Here is a 24,886-nt window from a genome sequence, read left to right as displayed (position 1 = left end):
TAGGTTTAGGCAACAAAAACACTTTTAGGTTTAGGGAACAACATTGTGTTTTGGCTTAAAATAACTATGTTTCAAAAGTGAGACTTGTCAGCACAATGACAACTACACATTGGTTGGTTTCACACGGGATGTTAACACCGAACTCCTGCGTTTGCCACAGTTTCACTCTGTCTATACTACAGCGCTTGACTTCTGCTTCTGCTCCTGTCATAATTACTACGGTCGCTGTCGTCTTCTTTTATACCTTCTTTGAATAGATAAAACCTACTAGTGGGTGTAGCAGGGCCCTACTGACCCATATCTATGGGGCTTATAACCACAATAACGCCTATTTAATGGCCTGATAACAGGCTAACCGGGTGGAGAAACAAGTGAATAGACTATTGAAACTGGTGTTCGTATGACATGAGTTTATTCCGTTGGCTGTAATAGATAATTGACTTTATTATTGGGTTATGACATGCAAGTCTCAATGAGAAATGACATAAAGGAACATCATTTTAATGTCTTCTGTCTAGACTATCTTTACTTCGGCAATGATACAGGGACATGTTAATCTTAGCAAGTTATTTACTCACTAATAAATAAATTGGAAATAGATGAACACTGTGTAGAGATAATAAACTGTTGGCTGAAGTTAGTAAAACAGCCCAAGGGTAGAGTCATTATGTAACTGACAGAGTACATTGTTAACATAGTTGTCACAGGTGACTCATGGAGAAAACCAACAGCCTCTGGCCTGCAGCTCATTCTGAGGAAATGTGTGAAGCTTCCTTAAAAAAATAAAAAAAATAAACATGTAGATAAAACACAGACTCTTATCTACCATAAGCATGAAATATTGTTTTATTAAAAAAAAGAAACATTGAAAATACAGCTCGTTTTTTTTACATGACAGCCATATGTACAGGATATAAAACAAAGACAAAAATAGATTATTAATGAGATGGCGTTGAGGAGGGGATATTATAATTTTTTAAAGGCACAAGGGCTGAGTATGAAGAGCTCTGTGTGACACGAGTCACAGCCACTAAACCTTTTAATGATATCACAGGCAAAGCAGAGTTCAAATCTCCTGTACAAGTCATGACGTTTTTGAAACATCCAAGATGTCGCTGTACTCTTTGTTTGACTAACCCATGTGTGTTTTTCTCAGGCAGGAGGATGGTTCTTTAGGCACATCAGCTAGAAACACTGACTGAATCCAAATCTACCTTTACTGGACCTCCCTCCCTTCAGCACAATGGGTGATACGTCTAAAAGGGGGGGAGATTTTCTAAGCGGTGTTATTTAGTTTAAGCAGTTTTAAGCATCTACAGCGATGATTAAATATTGCATCCACCAGGACCATTTCATCTGAAAAAGGATATTTGGATTTCATTAAGTGTCAAAAGAAATGCCTTCAAAGTGTAATTTACAAAAAAAAACATCTCTTACTAAATTATACTCGGGGTCATATGTTAAAGAAAGTTTGTATAATTTACAGCATTATACAAATAAAGATACGGTTTTAAACAAATACTGTACATTCTACAGTAAAGCACTTTACTAGAACAACAAAAAGGTACTTCAAACAATAAGTTATATTGACTCCAGAGGGGGAAAAACATTTTCTTTTTATATTACACAATTTAGAGACCAACTTTTAGTGGTCGTTGTGATTTAATTTTCCAAAAAGCACGTTCATTTGGTCAGAAAGGATTAAATCATTTGGTGACGCGAGACAACAAAGACCGGCACGCTAAAAACTGTACATGTAACAATTAAAATACATTAACATCTAAAAACGCATATTAAAAACTGATTGAGATAGATATGAGAAGGCAAAAAAAGAAAGCTAACCCCCCAAAAAAACAACACTATAAACATTAAAATATTAACAGTTCTATCAGTAGAAGTTAATAATAAAGTAGTAAAAATAAAATACAGTTGAATAAAATAAAAGTGATGGGAACTCGACAGACGAAGCTGCCGAGAACAAGTTTCAATTGAAACTAAACAAGAACCTTAGTGAGTCTTTTCACAAGAAAGTAAAAACAAAAAGGTGAATAAGATGACGAAGGACAGACAGACAGACAGACCCCCCCATGTTCAGAAACAGATTCCCAGCTCCCAGATCAGTCGGAGGTGGACAGATTATATATTAACTGAGATTTTAAATGCCCGTCAGGAGATAACATAATGCCAATAATGAGCTTGTTAAATGCAAATCTCATCAACCTCCTCAGATCTGTGAAGATATGTGCGAACAGCCATGCAAAGAATATGAAACAAACAAGGTGCAAGTGTGTAAATGAAATCTGGAACTAGCAAAGTAGCTAGATAGATAACTTAAGATGCATACAGATATTTACATGCCCATGTTGTTTTGGAGAAAACCCCATATTCTAGGGCTGATACTAAGGATTAATCTGTCGCTTGTTTTCTCAATTAATCGATTTGTTTTTTTGGTCTATTAGTTATCAAAATAGTTGACAACTGATTGATTACACAACAGTAAATACCAGAAAGCATAGCAGAGATTAACTCCTGCTTTGCAGCTTTTACTTCAATATCTGGATTTCGAGACCCTTTAAGGGTCGAAAAGTGTTGTCGCCGTTAAAAAAAACAACATTCATTATCTGGTTTAGGTTGAAACAAAAGGCCACAAAATGCCTGCAAATACCATTTCAACACAGTCTATATGCAAGACACATGAATAATTTACGAAAAGCAGCTAATTTCATACCGTTTTAAAGGGTGCGGTGTACAGTTACTGTATGGCTGTTCTCTGGGAGCGGGGGGGGGGGGGGACAACAAGGGGCGATCTGTAAAGCATGTATTCAGCCTCAGACACTGAGCCGTACAGTGTAGATGACATCAACGTTGTCTATGTGCTACTGACCTAACTGCACTGAGGCCCTGACGGACACTGTAAACCACACAGCCTCAGCGCTACCCTGTTTACACACAAACGAACAGGCTGGTGCAATAAACAAGGACCGAATACTCTAGACCCCCTTAACTACTGAAGGCTCTGTCACTTTGCGGTGGCTTCTGCTTATTGAGGTCAAGTCATAATCTTTTAGTGATATAAATATAGTAGTTCTTATTCACCCCTAGTGGCTCCACACGCAGCCACAACGCACCGATAACGGAGAGGAAGCAAAACAGTTAACACCAGTTAACCAACTTCTCTTTTGTTAGTAAGGTCCATTCATAGCATGAGTTTATAGGCAGGTAAATATCTCCCAGAGGGCTAAGGCTAAGACAGACAGATTAAAACAGACACATGGGCCAGAAAGTGGCTCTGTCACAGTGTCTAGCCATCAAGTTATATCAGCCTCCAAGTCAGAGGTAATGTTTGTGTGTGTGGCGTTTTCTTGCCCCTCCTCCCTTTAAACCCAGGGGCCACGTTCCAAGCCGCCCTACATTGCAGCACTTGGCTACCAGTTCAACCAGACCGCCAAGATGAGTGTAGATGCTCTGGCAACGCTTCCCCCAGGTCTAACGTCGGTGTGTATCAGGGGCTGCCGCCTGCCTCCATGTCACTGTCGTCAGGTGCGCCCGTGTAGATTGGCCTCTTGGTCTGCAGCGCGGGCTCGTATTTGCGAGGGGATGACCTTTTGGCAGCTTCACTGCTGTTCCTAATACCATAGAAGAAGTAGATGAGGAAACCTGGAAGGGAAGAGAGAGAGGCAACGGGAAGTTAGTATAACAGTCACGAGAATGTGCAGCTCTAGAAATGAAAATATGATTACTAGGGCTGTCAAAGTTAACACGATAATAACGTGTTAGCACATGTTAGTTTTAATGACATCAATTTGTTTAATGTATGAACGCAAGTTGCGATGTCAATCTTCTGGAGGTTGTAGCGGGTTCAGCTTTAGAGCTAGAGGGAGGCTAAATAACGCTCCAAACTTAAACAAAATTTTGACGAGGAAAAACTGTCATGTCCATTTTCAAAGGGGTCCCTTGACCTCTGACCTCAAGATATGTGAATGAAAATGGGTTCTATGGGTACCCACTTGAGTCTCCCCTTTACAGACATGACCACTTTATGATAATCACATGCAGTCTTTGGGCAAGTCATAGTCAAGTCAGCACACTGACACACTGACAGCTGTTGTTGCCTGGTGGGCTGCAGTTTGCCATGTTATGATTTGAGCATATTTTTTATGCCAAATGCAGCAATTCATTTGTGATTAATCGCGATGAACTATTTTAATCGATTGACAGCCCTAATGATAAGTAACGTTCGAATGTACCGATGAGCATCCAGACGGCGAAGCGGATCCACGTGCCCATGTCCAGCTGCATCATGAGGTAGATGTTGACGAAAACGCTGAACAGGGGTAGCCAGGGAAGCAGAGGGACCTTGAGAGAACAGAGAAATGGAGGATGTGAGTTAAAAAAAAAGAAAAAAAAAAGTCAGCACAACTATTTTAAAATTGACCTGGTTCTGCTTGACGTAGCACTCAGAATCAGGGAACAACGTGTGCCAAAGTAAGTAAGAAGTGAGATCTCTTTTTTTTGTTCTCGGGGTTTTGTTTACCTTGAAGGTGAGAGCCTCTTTGCTCTGCGGCTGCCTGTAGATGATGACGAGACAGACGACGCAGAGCAAAGTCAAGATGACACAGGGCACCACGACGCCTGGATGCCCGGACAGCAGCTCTGGGAGAAGGTTGGCCAGGATAATGCACAGTACGGTGATAAAAAGCGCTGCAGAGAGACAAGAAGGAGACGTTACTATTGTATATTTGCATTTATCGGCCGACACGAGCCAACAACGAGCTTTATCTTTAGATTCCTCCCAGAACACACTTACAAATAATAGCAGTGGTAGCGTAGACGATGTTCCCAGAGGTCTGCGTCGGGATCTTTCCACTCGGGTAGAAGAGCAGCTTGACGGTGAAGGTCTCGCGGAGCGGACTCTCCTCCGTGCCGGACTCGTCGCCGCTGTCACCTCCACTTACGGCCACCTTCTCCCCTTCCACCAGCTCCACCAGCTTCTCCGTCTGGCTGGACGAACTCAGGGTGCCTGGCTGGTACCTGTGGAGGGAGGGAAGTATGTCAGAGTTCAGTTTAGTCCAATGCCAATATGAGATTAATTTATCGAAACGTATAACTATTCTTTTAAACTGGCTTTGTTGATACTTTACGATGACATTAGTGCAGCTGCTAGATCGTATTTAACACATGATCACAACAACACTTTGAGAGTGTCTTTGTGCTTGTAGAGATTAAAAAGGTGCTGACCTGAGGATGAGGACACAGATGGCCACTAAAGAGTACGCCAACAGAGTGCCGATGGACATGAGGTCTACCAGATCCGCCAGTTTGAACAGGAAAGCCATCAGAGCTGTAAGTAGAAGTAAAAACTGATTTCTTAGAACATTTATACTGTAACGCTTTACAGGTATTTATCGGCTCCAGCTCCTATCAGCAGTGATGGAAACATGACACCCGAGTGGAAACGCTAATTTTTTTACCCCTTTTCTGGTGTGATGCTACGTGTATAATCAACAGGGATTTGGATAATTATTATAATGTATTAACGTACAAAAAACACAATTAATATGGTCTCCTCAAAGCCACCAGACTCCGGTCAGACAACAGTCATTCTACCTCGCCGATAGTCGTAAAACACACTTCCTTCAAACTCGACCGAAACAAAATAAAACTCATCAAAACCGTCTTTGTTTCCACTGTTCCACTCTGGTTTGAGAGTTTGAAAGAGAGACTGAATAAGTAACAAATATAAAGAAAGAAGTAACCGCTGTAAGATATTCATTGTTTACTAACCCTACATTTCAAGGCCAGTGCAACAGTACATCATACTCGCAATGGGAAAGGAGTCTATCGCCTATTTTTAGATGGGTTTTTTCGTGTTTAAAAAAACCTTCATATACGCGATAATGTTGGTGGGAAAAGGTGTGTTTTTGCAGACTTTTCTTAAGAGGTATCGATCTTGAACCGACAAGCTGCTAGATAGAGCTGAGGCAGGAGACAGAGGCGTGACCTCGGCAAACTACAACAACTCTCGATAAGACTTGACAGCTTAGGATAGACGCAGCAATGACTGGTGGCCCTGAAGCAATGAACACGCATGACAAGAAAGATACACAGGTAAAGATAAACACACACACAGAGAGACAAAGACGAAGAAAAAACATGAAAAATAAACAAGCTTACCGGCAACGATGCCTGAAGTGATGGTAGCAATGAGAGGCGTCTTAGTGCGTTCGTTCATCCTGGAAAGAATACGGAACAGCAGCCCGTCCTCCGCCATGGCGTAGATAACACGAGGCATGGGGAACATAGAGCCTAGCAGACTGAGAGAACAGCAATAGTTAGTATTAAAAAAAAGCTTTACGGCGTTGTGTAAACAGAACACACTGTGTGACAGCAAGAGCACAGTTTCCCTCCTTACCTGGTGGACAGAGCGCAGAGAGAGCCCACAGCCACGATGTACCTGGCGGGACCCCAGCCCACGTAGCTGAAGGCCTCAGGCAGAGGGCTCTGGGTGTTCAGCTGGTAGTACGGCATCATGAGCGTCAGAGCGGCAGACACGCCAAAGTAGGCGAAAAAACAGATGAGCAGCGAGGCTACGATGCCGATTGGTATGGAACGCATGGGGTTCTTCGCTTCTTCGCCTGAGGACAGGAAACAAGAAGAGAATGTTATGCTTGCTCCAAGATCATAAAGCACGTAAATACCTTGCATTCCTCACACCACCTGAACAAGACACGAAGGTCTTGACACCGTAGGAGAACAAGTTACATAACACTAGGACTGTGTATTGGCAAAAAACTGGCGATACAATACGGAAGGAAAACTGTCATAGTATATAGAACACACCACCATATGCATAAAATCTGAGTTAAAATGATTTTAGACTGGGTTAATCTTTGCATGTTTACTATTAATTAAGTACGGGATAATGTACAGCTAGCAGGTCATTGTTGCTTCTCACACGGCTACTTACTTAAGAAATCAATAATTTGACTCAAACGCGGTCCGCTAGAGTCCGACATCAGGTCCGCGCCCATAACAACGGTCTGTTACACATAGCAACGGTTTGCTATAAAGAAATAACAGACCATAGAACGCCGTGATTGTCCAATCAGAATTGAGTATTCAACAAAGCCGTTAAATACAAATGTTTTTGAGATTCGATACAGTATCACAAAACAAAAACATTGCGATATTTGATATTTTCTTCCACCCCTACATAACACGACCCTTTCACGCAGATGTACTCGTGTAATATTAAATGAAAACCCACTATCAGAAGCAGTTCCACTTCATGTGTGTGTGACCATAAGGGTGGAAACTCAACTACTTCCCATGTCACAGGATTTGTGCAAATCAAACAAGAAAGTGTGGGAAGCAACTTGAAATACTTAAGTAAACATTTGAATGTCTGTTTACCGTGAACCCCTCTCCTTCTCTACACTGTTTATTATGGAAAATATTAAAAACCACTCACTTGTTGTGGCGATGCAGTCGAAGCCCACGAAGGCGTAGAAGCAGGTGGCGGCACCAGACAGGACTCCAGTCAGGCCAAATGGCGCGAAGCCACCCACGCCAAATTCCTTTTCAACTCTGAGTGAAGAAAGACAAATAGGTTAACAATCAACACGCAGGTGAAACAGTAAAAACTATGAATTAATTCGCTGGCAGTTGTCAGATACTTACTGAAAAGGCCTGCTGCTGTTGGTGCCGTTTATGAAGCTTTTGTAGTCGTCCTCCGTCAGGTTCCAGTTGGCCGCGTTCCCCTTAACGAACCCAGAGATGATTACGAAGCCCAGTACCACCAGATTGATGCCTGTGAAGATCTTATTCACCAGCGCCGACTCGTTCACGCCAAAGGCCAGAAGTCCTGAGGGAAGGAAGAGAGGAGATAGAGGAAGAGAGAGTTCATGTTTCAGCACCAAGAACAACGTGTTCTGCTATGTGGGTGGATGTGTTCGTACTTCATCACGTCCCAACATACCATTTAGTCAGCGACACCAATCAATTACTTCTTTCTAACACTGCAACTGGCATAGCTGCAATGTCAGTGTGACAACTGTTCTGGCTGTTATGCAATGCTTTTAATGCAATGCTATTTCTTAATTTCTTCTTTCCTATCTTAGTTATCATCTTGCAAATCTGTCATCACTGAAAATAATGACTGATGATGAGCAGCGGGGCTAACTCACCAGAGAGCAGCAGGACCAGGATGAGGGCGAACAGGTCGGGGTACTCTGCCAGCACGTTCCCCGGCACCTTCATCGCCATGGAGGCTCGGAAGAAGCCGGAGATCTTTTGTTCGACCAAGTTGTCAAACGTTGAGCTCCACGCCCTGGCAACACTGGCCGTACCTAAAGGTGACAACAGATATGAGTCAACACTGTAGTGACTGAAAAATGTGAACGCAACATCAAAAGCGCTGCAACTCCACTCACCTATCACATAGGAGAGGATGAGGTTCCACCCTGTGATGAAGGCCCAGATTTCTCCAACCGTCACATAGCTGTAGAGGTATGCAGAGCCCGTTTTGGGGACACGGGCGCCAAATTCGGCGTAGCACAGGCCGGCCAACATGGAGGACAGAGCGGCGATGAGGAAGCAGAGGACGATGGCGGGTCCCGCCTTTTCTCGGGCGACCTCGCCAGCGAGGACATAAACGCCGGCGCCGAGCGTGGAGCCCACCCCCAAGGCGATGAGGTCCAGGGTGGACAGGCAGCGGGCGAACCGGGTCTCTTCGCTGGAGCAGTCCAACGCCCGGCGACGCAGCAGGATTTTGCCAAAGTTGGCCAGCTTGTGGGCCATATTTGCTGTGACTGTGTGTGGGCGCTGAACCAGGCTGTGTGTGTTTTAAATCCTTCTAGCGTGGGCGGGTGTGTGTGATCGACACGGCTTAAACAGAACACGTGTGACTGGTCTGAGAGTAGAAGTGCTTTGAGCAGATGGGTAGGTAAAACCAAGCGCTTGTTTATTATTGGTCCTTAAGAGTAGGTGTGATGACTTGTCGACAGTCGCTCGAGCACAAGGAACAGGAAATGGCAGGTCTGTGGTTACGGTGTTTTGCAGATTAGGACCTGTGAGAAAACACAAGAAACAAGAGCTCAAAACAGGGAACTTATTCAGTCAAAGCTTACATTTCACACAGCTCTGTGCAGGAATTATAGCATAATTTCTTTCCAGGAAAGGTATTGAAACTGCAGGGGAACCAAGGCAGGGTTAAAAAAAGAAGAAAAAAAAAAGGTGGTCTTGGTGGGCTTTTCAAATCAACTTGACAACTTTGTAGCATCAGCTGTCAAGTTTATTTATGTAGTCCGATATCACACATTTCAAGTGAACCCAGGTAACACCAGCGATGTTGGAAACTTTCCTGGAATATTCTCCTCTTCTTGAGCAAAAAGGAGATAGTGAGTCAGTCGGCAGGTTTGGAGAGACAACAAAAAGAGACATTTCGCTACACGTGAACCTGTATAAATACCAGTTACACAACTTCCAGGAATTCATACCTCCACCTCTGACACTATAGTAGGACATCATGAGACGCAGTAGTGGAGCACAGAGAGATCCCATGAAGACAAAAGAAAACCTGCGATCTAATTTTGATTCAACAAATAATCCAGCCATAGTACACACCCTTCTAAAAACACACAAGAACACCTAGTCCCATTCCTCACCACTCCCTCACTGCGAGAAAGACTACTTTGCTACTTGTGTTATGTTTTTGCAGCAGATAGGGGCCGACAGGGAGAAGCCTGGGAAAGCCAGAGGCTGTGACGGGATGATATGGTTGAATTCTGCAAGCTAATATCAACAAGGGAGAGAAGGACAGCGTGAACCAGCAGCTCGATAAGGTGAACCAGCTGCACTGGGAGAAGATACAAATAAAATACACTGCATCGAAAAACTGACCCTTACCCCATATAATAACTAGAAAAGGTCAAATCACCAACAATTAACGAGGCCAGGCGCCAGGATGAAGCGACTGAGGAGGCTGTTAAAAATTGCGAAGAGACAATTGTTTTCTTAAAAAAAAAAAATATATATATATATATATATATATATATATATATATATATATATATATATATATATATGTATATATATATGTATACATATATATATATATATATATATATATATATATATATATATATATATATATATATATGTATATATATGTATACATATATATATATATATATATATATATATATATATATATATATATATATATATATATATATATATATATATATATATATATATATATATATATACATATATATATATATGTATATATATGTATATATATATATATATATATATATATACATATATATATATATGTATATATATGTATATATATATATATATATATATATTTAATTATTAATGCAACTGCAACAATTGTTCTGGTGGCTTAGAAACACCCGTTTGGGGCGCTACAAACAGCTGTTTTTGTTACCTAGAAACAGCTGTTTATGGCCTGCTAGAAACAGCTGGTTTATGCATGTTGTTAATATTGTGCTGTTGTATGTATTATTAGTGCTGTGGAGAGTATTTCCCCCTTAAAGTCTAAAGTCAAACCGTATGTAATGACTTTGTAATGCACTTATGCGTGTGGTAGTAGTTACGGTTCCCTAATCGAAATGCAGTACACAGTTATATTGATTATTGTCCCATGCATTATCAATGATTTTACTTTGTTTAAACAGACAAAAAAACATCCTCAAGGACAGCGGCAGCACATTTTACGTCAGTAGCGACGAGTTTGTCGACTTCAGGAAAGGGTGAGTGATAATGATTACACCAGATTCTGCAAAACACACACGCACACACACACTCGCAAGAACAGTCCATAACAGGCCAAGTACACCGGGAAGCACATCTGATGAGGACAGATCCATTTTTCTGTTTGTCCTTGGTGGAGGTTAGATTACCAGATAACACAAAGACAGGTTCGACTCAATCAATCATTGATAATCACGTACAAATTGAGGGCGGTGACATAAATGCTACAATGTAATGAAACACAAACACACCCTGCAGAAAAATGTTCCAGGGAACCCTGGGCCACTTCCAGCAACCTAAAACTTATTTGAGGCTCTACGATATTCATGTAGCCTACATTGCTGAGTACGGTTACAGTTATGTAGTACTTAAGACTTAAGTTTGGATTTGTGGAGGTAATATAGAACATTTTTAATCTCTAAATATCATTACAAAAGATTTTTAGCTGTGGGCTTTGGAGGGAAATCCAGGTGCTTAAACAGGTTACACCTGTGGGTTTACTCCACCTCGATGAAATGCTCCACCATGCTTAGTCAACGTACTCCTTCACGCAGCCGCTCCTGTCATGTTGACTCTTTTTTTGGAAGGGAGGTGTCATTTTGAAAGGTTAAAAGTGTCACTAAACAAAGTTGACTTTGGGACTTTCAGATGTCCACAAAGAGCCACAGAACAACGTTGAGACTGAAGCTTCACACATCGAGTGAGTGTGAATGAGTGAGTGTGAATGTCATTAACAATCCAAAAGTTGTCTTGGTCAAAATGGCTCAGAACTTCATGTCTTATCTTACTACATGTTTTCACATGTTTTTTTTATTGTGGCGTCACGTGTGATGTCTGAGGCGGATTACTTCCCACTTTGACTGCACAGCCAGGTGAAATGTTGTCAGTTAAAATCAGCCCTTTAAATGAAGAGTTTCAGTTTTTACTCACAAACGCGAGAAACACTTAAGTTGCATAAAATAAAAAGCAGCAGGTAAAAAATGGCATTTGTACATAGCCCCTAAAGAGTGGTACAGGAATGAGTCCTAAAACCCGGAAATGAGTTAGTATTTTAGCACTTCCTCCGACTCCCTCGTCTGGAAGTCAATGTTGTTTTTTTTAATGGGTTCTTAGTTAGATGCCTGAAACACAAGCGTGAATTTTTTAAGCTTGCTAAAACAATCTTGCTGAACAAAACATGTTAAGTATCATAAAAATTTGTTTGCCAAAGAGCTTATTTTCTGTAATAATCCAAAACCCAATGGAAAACTCCCATTGGCTTTTTGGCGAGGGAACCAGTGGCGATGCCAACTTCCTGGTTGGCCTACAAAATATGTCATGTTCCAGCAAGTTATCTTGTTGGAACAAATTAATTATCTTGTGTGTACAAGATAATTTAAATTGTTGGCACAAGATAATAACTTTTATAATTATCTTGGGGGCACCGGGTAACTTATTTATTTACCAGGAACAATGCACATTAATCAACATTTCAGTTTCTCTTATTATTCGCATTCTACGGTCTGTTATTTCTTTATAGCAGACTGTTGCTATGGGCGCACCTCTGAGGTCGGACTCTGGCGGACCGTTTTTGTGTCAAATTATAATTTTTTTCAGTAAGTAGCCGTGTAATAAGCAGGATAATGTACAGCTAGCGGTTTATTTCACAACAATGACATTATCACTTACTTAGTGGCCTAATATGATCGATACAATGCTTCAGCAAGCAATACAATACAATAAAACCAACAAATTGTAAAACATAGTCCCTTCTGGTAGTTCCCCTTGTTGCCCTGCCGCTACTCTTCTTCCGCATTATGAACTGACCAAGTATGGGAGGTGCAAGCCCATGTAAAACCTTAAAGACGAGGCAAGCATCTGCAAAATGTTTAAAACGGTCACAATTAAATAAATTGTGCGTTTGTACTTATCTTGAAATTATCTTGTGCTCACAAGATAAAAAAAATATCACCTTTCAGGACTTAACGTTTGTAACTTAATTTATTGCATTTCTGAATCTTGAGACTAATAATGGGACTGTGAGGTGCAGCATTTCTGAATAATTCAGCTTCTTGTTTTAACCTGAGAGCAGATTTGTGCCGAGCTTTGTGGCAAAAGGAAAGTTTCCATTTTGCGATGGATAATTAAAACAACGGATGCCACCATGACATAGCAGAAATAACATTGCTTGTGTTGTTATATAACCATAGTGCTGTGTTGATGTTGTCAAAACAAAGCCATGCGTTGTTTGTATTAATGGATTGATGAGCGACAACAAGCCATAATGAGGTTAGCAGGGTTGTTTCTTCTCCAGATAATCCTCTTAAGAGTCCGTGGCAGCAGTCGCAGCAATGCTAAGTCAAAGTAACAGGACCATTATCCCAGAAACCTGTTGTAACCGGAGCACCGTTGGCCCGAGGCACTAGTCATTAGAGCCATTTACTTTGTCCCATTCTTAAAAAACTTAAATACACTCTAGTTGCAGAAGAAACAAAACACTTGTCAAAAGTCAAGTGTATTCATTTTAAGAATGAGAGTAGAAAATGGCTGCAGGTAGCACTCCGTCTTTTCATGTGTGGGTTGTTCTGTGGTGGAGCTTACATACGCCACATTTGTGAGACACACCTCCGTCTAGCTGGCATACAGTAAATCTGCCCCACTTACACAAACGGGCACCCACCTCGTGAAAACCACAAGGAAAAGATTAGCGACTAGCTGACGTGACGGAGGCATCGACGAGGGTAGAGGGGGCTCTAGCATCGCTTTAATGAGACCACCCTTAACGTGAGGTTAAAGCAGGTCTGCATTTCTGTAACCTTCAGGTGTCTGCAGACGTGGAAGAAAATCTTACTTTGAAAGGAAAATACTAAGACGTTTCCCAACAAATGTTTGTGTTTTTACAGCTTTACAATTTTCATAGTTTCAGTTAAGCACTTCTGTAGTGTTTAGTGAAGGTGTGTGCGCCGTGGGTTTCGAACCCCTGAGGAGATCACAGCCAGCCGGGCACAGTAGCTCAGTAATAAATGTTTATTGACACGACATAGACACTCTCAGATCTCAGTTCCTGGTGTGTGTGTGTGAGTGGAAAACGCTACTGGAATGTCGCAGCAAGTGGGGAGTGGGAGAATATCCACCATGTACCAGTTTCCCATCGGTCTTCAGAGGGCTGACTGTTTATTGTTGGGTGCTCTCGCTGTTGTTTGGATTTCATTGTTTGACAGTATTTTTTCTCCCAACACTTAACTGTACTGGGCAGGATATTCTCTTTTGAAATGGTACGACTAGAGGAGCTTTGATAAATAGGTTATGTTGTTTTTACGGTATTAATAGAATATCGTCATTGTGCTGAAACATTGTGAGAGCTCGTATCCTGTGTGCTATGAAAAAGAACAGGCCATAATTAGACGTTAACATAATCTACAGGTGAAAAGACTTCTTTCTTTTAAAGTTGTCTAACATACCGTGTGACCTGACACTTCACATAAACTGAACTTTGTGAGGTTGTGGCGCTCGGCATTCTCACTGAAGTCTACAAACCAGAAATTCTCAAATACAATTTGCATACAATACTTGTTTTGTCATTTTCCCTGGCACTGTTTTGCTTTGATGTGTATCCACTAGGGTTGTCAAAGTTAACGTGATAATAACACGTTAACACAAATTTGTTTCAATTTTTTAAATGGGTTCTATGGCTACCCATGAGTCTCCCCTTTACAGACATATTTGCAGCATATTTGCCCACTCCCATGTTGATAAGAGCATTAAATACTTGACAAATCTCCCTTTAAAGATGCATTTTGAACAAATAAAAAATATGCAATTATTCACGATTAACTATGGACAATCAAGCGATTAATCCCGATTAAATATTTTAATCGATTGACAGCCCTAGTATCCACGCTTTTCCTAAACGCTGTAATATCATCTGACGCACCTTTTATCTTTTCACCACTGCCTTAAAGTACCTGGAGCTTGAATTGGTGTCACTACAACCGGTGATAACCGCTTCATGTTGCAAGGGGAAAAGTGGAGCAAGCATGTTCTGCTTTAAGCAGGACTTTAACTTTGGTTTTAACTGGACACGTGGTAAGAAAAAACTTGACAGCACAACAAAAAATAGTGTACATGAAAATAGTGTGAAAGGCTTTTGGTTAGGCTTCTACTCGTTGTCCGTCCATCTTTACTTTCACACATTTAATAAGTGTGAAAAGTCATTCTTGCCTAACCTCTGATCCAACCCCACTCGCACTGTGCCACACAGTCGGCCTGGTCTTTGTTGCTCGGTTAGTGTTTCACTTCCTTCTCTTTGCTGCCTGACCGGTGAAGTGACTGATAGGCTTGAAATGTTCGTCCGCCTTCTCAGCGCTCACACCAAGTTATCGGGTACCACTGCACTAGTACCATTCTTGTCAAGCTAAATTCAGGGTACTGTTGTTAGATCTGCTTTTTTTGTCTCATAGTGTAATGAAGCATGAAAATAAGAGGCATTTATTTGTAATAATCACAAGTATATCCTCAAAATCGGAGTTCAGCCTTTTGATTGCTAAAAAGCTGATCCTTGTGTATATTCTCTCTTTCAGGACAGACTACTTTGTGATGCAAACTCGAGTAGGCTAAGCATGGACATAGTCCATTTTTACCAAATTGTTAATGGTTAGTCATGTCAGTGGTAGTTGTAGTAGTCGTAAAAGTAGTGTAGTATTTGCAGATAGGACCTAACCTCGCCTTTAACTTTAGAACTTTGCTAAGACTTGCATGTACCAACATGTGTTTTACGTCGATAATAATAGTGGTATTTTTTGTTTCTTCTTCTCATAATGTGCATGGAATTACAGCCTAAAATGTAGATGTACTGTAAACCATGTACCAGTCTATCCCTATTAATAATAATAATATTAATAATAACACAACCGTTCCGTCATTTGTGGGGCCAGCAGCTGAACAAAGGGAACAACATGTTCAGTACTCTGCGGGGCGAACATCCATTGCAAGGGGCGAATGTGACCTTGCGTAACCCTGGAAGGTACACGTATGACGACTGGCTGTACAGAGTCACTGAACCGTTCTCCACACACACAAACAATGGTTTTCCAGGCGTTTGAAGTTATGAACAATTTGTCTTTTGAGCCAGAAATATATATGTTTGTATAAGATAAACTTTAGTTTCACATAAAGGCTGTATGTATGTATGTGTGTGTGTGTGTGTGTGTGTGTGTGTGTGTGTGTGTGTGTGTGTAAACTAAAGTATGTGCGGACAGACCGACCACTGGGACTGAACTGCACGACCCTGAAAGTCACCTGGCTGAAAAGAAAGCCCCGCTGCCAAAAACTGCTCTGTGCTGAGATGGAATGTGACAAACTAAGAGTCTGTCCACTTTCCCAGGACCAATGCCAACACCGTTAACATGAACAGCCACAAAATCATGAGTAATCTACACATTATAAGAAATAATCAGCTGGACACCTATGCACACCAACAAATGGCTACTAAGTTACACAGGCCACGTATGCAGAAAAACTTGACAGCAGCGTTCTGTGTAATTTTCCCTCCAAGTATTTAATTATGTTCTGACTAATTAGAAACTAGCCGAAACTGACACATTTCCCAGCTTCTCGAAATATATTCATAATAAAAAAATATAAAACAAATCTCAACACAATATGCATGCATTTAACCAAATGTGTCAAGTCAAAATCTTGACTTGGCTTTAAAAAGGTGTGGTGCATGCCATTCTTCTTGTTACACACACAATTTCTGGTTAACTTCACTTTGACCATTTTACTAGAAATCAGACGTGACGAGCCTAAAAATGGTCAGCAATCCCACTCATTTAAGAGGATGAGGATGCAACATTTACAGTGCACCAGGCCTCCTCCTTACACATCAAACATTACCTGAATTAGGAATCGGTGATTGCTGATGCAATAATGTACCGAGAACTAGGGATGCACTGATTTTAGCAGGGGTCCCTTGACCTCTGACCTCAAGATATGTGAATGAAAATGGGTTCTATGGGTACCCACAAGTCTCCCCTTTACAGACATGCCCTCTTTATGATAAACACATGCCGATTGGGACAAGTCATAGTCAAGTCAGCACACTGACACACTGACAGCTGTTGTTGCCTGTTGGGCTGCAGTTTGCCATGTTATGATTTGAGCATATTTTTTATGCTAAATGCAATACCTGCGAGGGTTTCTGGATCATATTTGTCATTGTTTTGTGTTATTAATTGATTTCAAGTAATAAATACATACATTTGCATAAAGCAAGCATATTTGCCCACTCCCATGTTGATAAAATACCTGACAAATCTCCCTTTAAGGTACATTTTGAACAGACCCTTTACAGACATGCCCTCTTTATGATTATCACATGCAGTTTGGGGCAAAAAAAAAGTAGTTTTTTTGCATGCAATATACATTTGTTGTTTTTTCTTATTCTAAAATCCCTGGTGTGTTCTTTACACTATGACTGTTTTACTAAAATTAGTTTAAAAAAAAAAAAAAAAATCGCAGTATATTGCATCACTTACAGTATTGCAATATATCACATTAACCCAGTATCATGATACGTATAACATCGCCAGATTCTTGCTAAAACACAGCCCTATTGTGCACCAATAAAAATTTTTTTTAACTTCTTAAAAATGTAAATAATATGGCAAATCTGGGGCTGTTACTTGTCAATAATAAAGCAATTAAACAATTTATAACAACAGTAATGACAGGCTGCGATAAGCAATAACAAAACCTGACCACATAAGCCTTTTAAGGGTTTGTCTTTTGCTGTATTGAGCTGAAATGTACTGAAGTGTAAGTGAATTAAGCCTAGATTTTAATAAAGTAACGTGGCATGTGGCTACCTGGTTAGTCCAGCACCTGACCACCACCTAACCAGTAGGTTTGGCTCTTATTACACATCCTGACTATCTACTCCTGTGTTCTGCATCTCCACCACAGTAATTACACTACATGTTTAATTACTGAAGTGCTTTAAATCGGCTGATGCAACCCCAGCATGGTACCACCCTGGACGCAGACAGTACACCAGTGAGCATTACCCGGAAGCATGGCTCACTTTGATGAAACGCGGATGTTGGGCTGCCAAGGCTGCCATAAAAATGCATTCAAACTTAAAATAGCCTTTACTTACGGGCAGTGTCAACTATACTTGGCGATATTCAGCTGTCCATGTGGCTGATAGTCCTGATCTGTCAGAGGACGGTAACACCAGCTAGCTACGTGGCTCGGTTCTCGCGTGGTGGAAATGTTGCCTTTCATGGTTACGGAATTGCCTAATGTACAAACAGAAGTGGTGCTTCTTGGAGTTTGTCTTGTACATGTATGTCAGTTTTTGGTGATTACATTTAACAGTGAGTTAATGCTGTGCGAGTATTTAGTTATATATTGAGACAGTGTGTTTTTGTTTAAGGATAATTCAGTGGATTGTTAGAAATTCTGCGCTTTTGGGGGTCTTTGAACGCAGCCTTCCCGTCACCCCACACCCTGACTAACGTGGTTCACTAAACCGGCTAGTAACCAATACAATGAATGAAAAACACGTAAAAATAACACGGAAACGTGTCCAGACATTTGTTTAATTAACATTAAACACATTTCAACGTTTTCCCCACAACGGTTGCTATCATTAACTGATACGTTTCTGACCGTTTCTACCCTAACCCTAAATGGGTAGTAGTTTCCCCGTCTTCTACTCTGTTGTGTTTTTTTCAGTGATGTGTTGGTCAAGAACGAGTCGGCTCTTTGAGCCGGCTCTTTTAAGTGAACGATGGGAGCCGGCTCCCGTCCGAGAGCCATTTTTTATTTTTTGTTTTTATTATTAATTCAAGGCCGAATGGCAGGACCCCACGGGCACTCCATGCACTGACTGTGACTGAATGTTGTGTAAATGATGTCTGTGTGACCAATCAGGTGATGAAAGACAAGGATCATAGTTGCGGTGCGATACGATGCGTTGCGGTGCGGTGCGATGCGATGCTAACCCTAACCCTAACAATTATCGTGTGTTTTCAGGTATATTGGCAGAAAACGGGGCGTTTAGGGTTAAGGTAGAAACGGTCGGAAGCTATCAGTTAATGATGGCGACCGTTGTGGGAAAAACGTTGAAACTGTTTTAGTGATAATTAAACAAATGTCTGGACACGTTTCCGTGTTATCACTCGATGTTCTGGTTGAGGTGCGGTGCGGTGCGGTGCACGAATAGCAGACTAGATGAGTGACAGTCAGAAACGAAGCAGCATGTAAAATTATGGTATTCAGGAAATTATAAGGTTTAGTATAACTATATTGAATAATTTAAGTGATATATCTGCACACATACTAATCATAGGTCCAAACAGCGCTAAATTTTGGCTGAACTATAAAAAGGCAGAAGTGGTAAAACGAAGAGCCGTTTGGGAGCCGAAAGAGCCGGCTCTTCTCGGTGAGCTGACCCAAATGATACGGCTCACTAAAAAGAGCCGGAATTCCCATCACTACTATTTTTTTCGTTCCACTACATCAACTGACAACCAGCCGCTGAAAATGATAGATAAAAGCCGCCTCACATAACGTCACCTCCTGTGAATAAAACTGAACATTAAGTGTTTAACGCTCGGCTATAATATATACTTATTCTCAAACATAAAGCAAAAGATTATGTTTTTTGTAAACATAAGTGTGCCAATACAACTGACAACACACGAGGGAGAATTGCATCACTCCGCCAATATGATAAATTTAAACAACCCGGGCGGGTAAAATGTCGTTACTTAAACGACTTGAATGAAATGTAAAATGTTTAATTGTGTGACTGAAACATAATAAAGGGTATTACCTTTAATGTCTTCTTGTTGATAGTGGTGAAAGGAGACAGGCTGTTGCGGTGATACGCTGAAGAAATTATCCCGCTCGGCTGAACGTGTGTGTGTGGTTTTGATCCGCCGGGAGGGCGGGGTGCATACAAACAAACTGACTGACGCAATAGAGGGGCGGAGTTTCGACCGGCAGGGCAGGGTGTATACAAACGAACTGACGCAATAGGGAGGCGGAGCTTTCCACTCATGAATGGAAATATTGACCAGATGATATTTATACCTTTCTGATCAGGTTTCAGTGCTTTAATCGATATATAGGAGATATTGAACGACAAAAGAAAAAGCGAAGAAGTGTTTAAGATACAGAAAGTGAGCACACGTGTGTGAGAGAGAGAGAGAGAGAGAGAGAGAGAGAGAGAGAGAGAGAGAGAGAGAGAGAGAGAGAGAGAGAGAGAGAGAGAGAGATCTTTTTTTTAAATATATATATATATATACATTTGATATTTGATTTTGCAATTTATTGTTGTTAATTGTTTTTTATTTGTTTGTTTGTTTTATTGACACAACAAACACAAATTATTTCTGTTTTTATTTTTATTTTTTATATATACATTTGATATTTGATGTTGCAATATATTGTTGTTAATTGTTTTTTATTTGTTTGTTTGTTTTATTGAAACAACAAACATTTATTATTTCTCTATTGTTTTCTACCATTTCCATGTTCTTTTTAAAATATCTATATATTGTAATTTGCTTAAGGAATTGTATATATGTGTGTTTATATATATATGTATGTTGTTTTTTTATTTTGTTCTTTTTTTTTTATTAATTATTGAATTGACGTTTTGGCAATATTGTTCACCTAACAGTCATGCCAATAAAGCAAATTGAATTGAATTGAATTGAATTGAGGAAGAGAGTGCCTGCTTGCCCGTAGTAGGAATGCCCATATATGGAAAGGTAGCGTCAGTGACGTCACTCTGTGAGAGCAGCTATGTATAGGCCCCTGGTTCCACTCTCTCTCTCTCTACACTATATCCGCTGCTGCTTTGTTCCACAGATTAAAAGAAAAGGAGGGAAACCCAAACTATTTCTTTCATGTGCATTTGCACTCAGTGAACTGGGAATACTGGAGGGTCAAACACTAGTTTTTAATAATTTCATTCTGGTGTCACTGACTGACTTGACTGATGCATCATCATGCAAATTCTCATCTCAAAGTATGATGACATAGTGGCATCATGCAAGTAAATGAGAGGGCACAAAAATTTTAATTTAAAGTCAGTGCAGTCTGATGCAACTGAAACACTATGTGGCATCAGATTTAAATCAGTAGGCTACCTCTCAATGCCAACAAAAAAGTAATTGCTGAATATAGTCTAAGCTATCTAAAGCTATAGGGTGGGTGATGTATTTTAGAAACATTTTTGTTGTATTTGTTGAATTTCTCTTTACATCCAGACAGCAATCAATAAATCAAATGTTCTGATGTAAAAAAATAAATTAAAAAAATTAGGTGCTACACCGAAATCTGTGACCACAGAGGAGCTAGCAACATATGAGGTCACCATTTCTGACGGCTGTCCTCAGAAAATTTGACCCCACTGTACTAGGGATGTTAATACCATTTAACCGTTAACCAGCCGTGCTGACAGACGGCATGTGTGTGACTACAGCGGACACAAAGCCACCAGCAACTCTACAGCTGCTAACGTAGCACAAACACACTCGCGGAGTTCACTCTTGACACTGGGAACAACATAATCTTAACTCAAATGTCCACTTACTATCTTTTTCTGAGCTTTCAGCTGCACCGTATGGTCTTCATCAGCAAATGTAGCTGCTGATTAGCAGACAATGGAAAATATGGTGTTTATTCTTTTTTAAAACTCCCCTTTACATACAATTTTCCACTTTTACTTCCCCTTAAGTAGCTTTTAAGGTTGTTAAAATCATCTTGTTCCACACTGTCTGACTGTATATATTCTGTATCGGCTTGGTCAAACTCTTCATTGAAGCTGATTGAAAAGGATGTAGTACTCCCTTTACTGTGTTACCACACTGAGTGTCTCCATTAGTGTTTTCCTGTGTATCACCCCACATTTCTTTGCGCTGATTGTTGCAGAAGCGTGCAAGCCAGAAGATATACTTAGACACATTATCATTGATTATTAGTGAAGGTCATTCAGAGTTACTTCAGAGTGTGTTGTAAGACAGTGAAATGTGGAAATGAGTAATCGCATGGAAATATGATTTTTTTCCCCCTGAAGAATCTATTCTATCATTAATTATAATGGTGCCTCAGCGTTGCAATATTAAAGAGGACCTGTTCTGCTTATTTTCAGGTGCGTACTTGTACTTTGGGTTTCTACAAGTACATGTTTACATGCTTTCATGTTCAAAAAGCGCTATATTTTCCCCATGCAGTCTGAAACGCTCTGTTTGAGCTCCTGCCCCCCCCGAAAAAAACCCAGTCTGCTCTGATTGGTCAACTGAACCAAACTCTTCAGACTCCGCTCCAGCTCCACTCTAACTTGCTTTGTTTGAGAGTAGGGATGTGATGGTGTGGACATTTTCCCACCAGTTAATAAACTTGTGACAACACCGTTTTTACCAATTACACCAGACATTTTACAAGAAAACAACAACGGTCAATATGTGAAGAGCGCTTACTTTTATCTTTACAGTCGGGTGGCTGTGTGTCTGGCCTCTCCGGTCCAGCTTTCGCTGCGGGGCCGCAGGGTTCTACAGTATCCGGCGCCGCAATGCCGCGCACACAGGCTGTGAAAGCTCATTATCATTATAGTTCTCTTATAGCTTTGTGTTTAAATCTGAAATATTGCCAAATAAGTGCATTTGCTTTTCACTTTGACACCAAATCCTCTGCCATCGCTCCATCTGTCAACTTTCACTATCAGTTGGTAGCGCCCGTTGTCCGACTATGTATTGATAAAATGCCACTGATATGCCAAAATGAACTAAATGGGTTTTATTTCTGTAAAAAAAGCAAAACGTCAGTGGGGGCGGTGAGTACGTAATGTATTCGGTGTGTGCCCGACCACCGTGTAACACCGGTAACACGACTACTGCGACAGGTTTATTTGATGGTGTGCCAAACTAGCCGCTAGGCAGGTATTATGTAAATGTGTTATTTAGTGACATCACCATGTTACATAAGAAAAGGCATTTCAGGCGTTTCAGTAGCAGTGTTTCTGTGGAGGAATTCGCTTTGTAGACCTTTTACATGCACAAACAAACTATATAACACACTAAAGGAAAGGGAAAAATCACAAAAGCATAATAGGTCCTCTTTAATTTTATTCATAGCATGTTCACACTGCTGACTACTTTTTTGATATAAAGTCACTGTAGTATCCATTTAATAGAGTTTGTACTGACAAGAGGCAACTAAAATGAGAAATTAAAGTCCGCACTGACTTTTAGAATGAGGGAATCCGTGTGAATAGATGTTCTGTATGTGCAAGCCATCCATATTCACATACGTATAGGCCTATACACGAAGCCATTAAAGTGCTGTCTTTCTTTACTGTTTGATTGTTATTGGTTATGGTGAATTGTTTCCTTTTACGTGTAAAGGTTTGGACGTCTGTTTCTTTATTATTTCTGTTCCTGGGAAAGGCTGGATGTATTGTTTTTTCATGCCTTGGACTATAACCAGAGGTAACTTTAAATGAGATGGATTTGTGAATTGCATTTTCTCCCTCTCAAAACCGCAGCTCTCCGTCCGATGGTACTAAAGTAGCCACTCGTCTCGGCTTTTGTACTTGCCCAGTCACACTGCTTTGGGATGCTCTTTCAATTTACTTCCACTTTATCAAGCTAATCCAACTGGGTGTCTCTGCAAACACAGCAAGCGTCACGGCTGCACACTGGGCTCCAGTGTTAGAACCGCTAACAAAACAGCACCTAATCTCCGCCTTGGCCTACTGTGCCCGTCCTGTCTGCCCACTTTCATTACTCGGGACAAGTCCAGCACATCAAAGCTGGCTAGTTTTGTAGGTCACAGTTCTCACTGATGAGGAAGGTCAGGGTCAGTGTTTGTCTCCCAGAAAAATACCTATTTCATTTTTCTAATTCTGTCTACATTGGTTGCTCCTCTGAAGTTTTTTTCACTTTTTATTTCCTGTTAAAATATTTCCCATTTAAAGGTCTTTTTTTTAAAATTCACATGAAGCCACAATTGTGTCCAATTACAGTCAAGTTGGATCACTTGCAGGTCCAGATCCACATCACAAGATCACTATTCTGGGACAACTTTAATCCACCTGAGGCCAGAATTCCTCTTCCCCTGTTAATCCCTGTATTTCCTGAAGGCCAACTACAAGATGATTACAAAAGATTAGAGGACTTTAAGATTCATGTTTAGTAAAAACAAAAAGACCCAGTGTTGCCACTGAAGAGACACAATCTGTATTTATGAGGCTTCCTTTCTACCACATAAACTGTATTTTGTATTTACTGCACTAAGACTGTGCTCAGGTTAAATCTTTTTGTTTATAAGATTAAATATTGATACATTAGTAGTTATAATAATAATAATACATTTTATTTGGTGGTGCCTTTTAGGACACCTTACAAGTAATGCATAAATCTGGTTTATGAACACCATAAAAGAGTAGTTTTACTTATTGATGTGTTTCCATCTGTCAAAGTTGAGTAACTTATTTGACACATTGCTGCTTATAATGAACGGAAACTACACAGAAAGTTGGAGTGTAGTCCATGCAGCTAAAACACAAAATGCTAAACTATTTCAGTTTTCTTAGGGACCGTGCAAAAATTATTCAGGGGAATAAAAGTAGGGACTTTTTTATTCTCACCCCTAATTTATACTTTATTAAACTTCCTTTGCAATATAGTAGGGTTCCAACGAACAGTTATTTTTATTAGTGATTTATCTGTTGGTTATTTTCTCAATTAAATGAAGTAAGTTTTGTCTATAAAATGCCAAGTAGCAAAAAATACTCAATTTCCCAGATCCAAAGCATCTTAAAATTATTGATAATAACTTTATTTATATAGTCGAAACAAAAATACAGTGCTTCACAATAGAAACAAAAAATTAAAAGTAAATAAAATCTGTAACATAAGATATAAAATTGCTTGTTTTATACGACCAACAATCCAAAACCCAAAGATATTTACAATTATACACCGTTTGAGAGAGTGAATCAAATCCTCCTTGAAAAGCCAGAAGTGAGAAATACTGGACTGAAACTATAAGTCAATTAATTATCTAAATAGTAGCCAATTAATTTTCTGTTAACCTATCATAGTTACAC

At 40.3% G+C, this 24,886-nt stretch overlaps 2 protein-coding genes across 3 annotated transcripts in view; one reads left to right on the top strand and one right to left on the bottom strand.

The window, feature by feature from the left end:
- Positions 1–24,886, top strand: part of LOC141753363 (four and a half LIM domains protein 1-like) — a 138,941-nt gene that overhangs the window by 57,715 nt on the left and 56,340 nt on the right. The gene's annotated exons all lie outside the window — the stretch shown is intronic.
- Positions 826–19,705, bottom strand: LOC141753356 (cationic amino acid transporter 3-like). 2 transcript variants are annotated; one of them, XM_074611930.1, is made up of 12 exons: positions 19,601–19,705; positions 8,433–9,068; positions 8,187–8,348; positions 7,681–7,864; positions 7,472–7,587; positions 6,413–6,635; positions 6,175–6,314; positions 5,239–5,341; positions 4,808–5,031; positions 4,535–4,701; positions 4,248–4,356; positions 826–3,657 (listed from the first exon to the last, which is right to left on the bottom strand). In XM_074611930.1, exons 2-12 carry the CDS (start codon positions 8,797–8,799, stop codon positions 3,503–3,505), a joined length of 1,950 nt encoding a protein of 649 aa, XP_074468031.1. In that variant the 5' UTR covers positions 8,800–9,068; positions 19,601–19,705; the 3' UTR covers positions 826–3,502. The 2 variants fall into 2 exon arrangements, with proteins under 2 accessions (XP_074468031.1, XP_074468032.1); XM_074611931.1 differs by lacking the exon at positions 19,601–19,705 and adding an exon at positions 17,918–18,242.

This window comes from Sebastes fasciatus, chromosome 16, assembly GCF_043250625.1.
Source record: "Sebastes fasciatus isolate fSebFas1 chromosome 16, fSebFas1.pri, whole genome shotgun sequence".
NCBI lineage: Eukaryota > Metazoa > Chordata > Actinopteri > Perciformes > Sebastidae > Sebastes > Sebastes fasciatus.
This window is presented reverse-complemented; position numbering and strand designations above follow the sequence as displayed.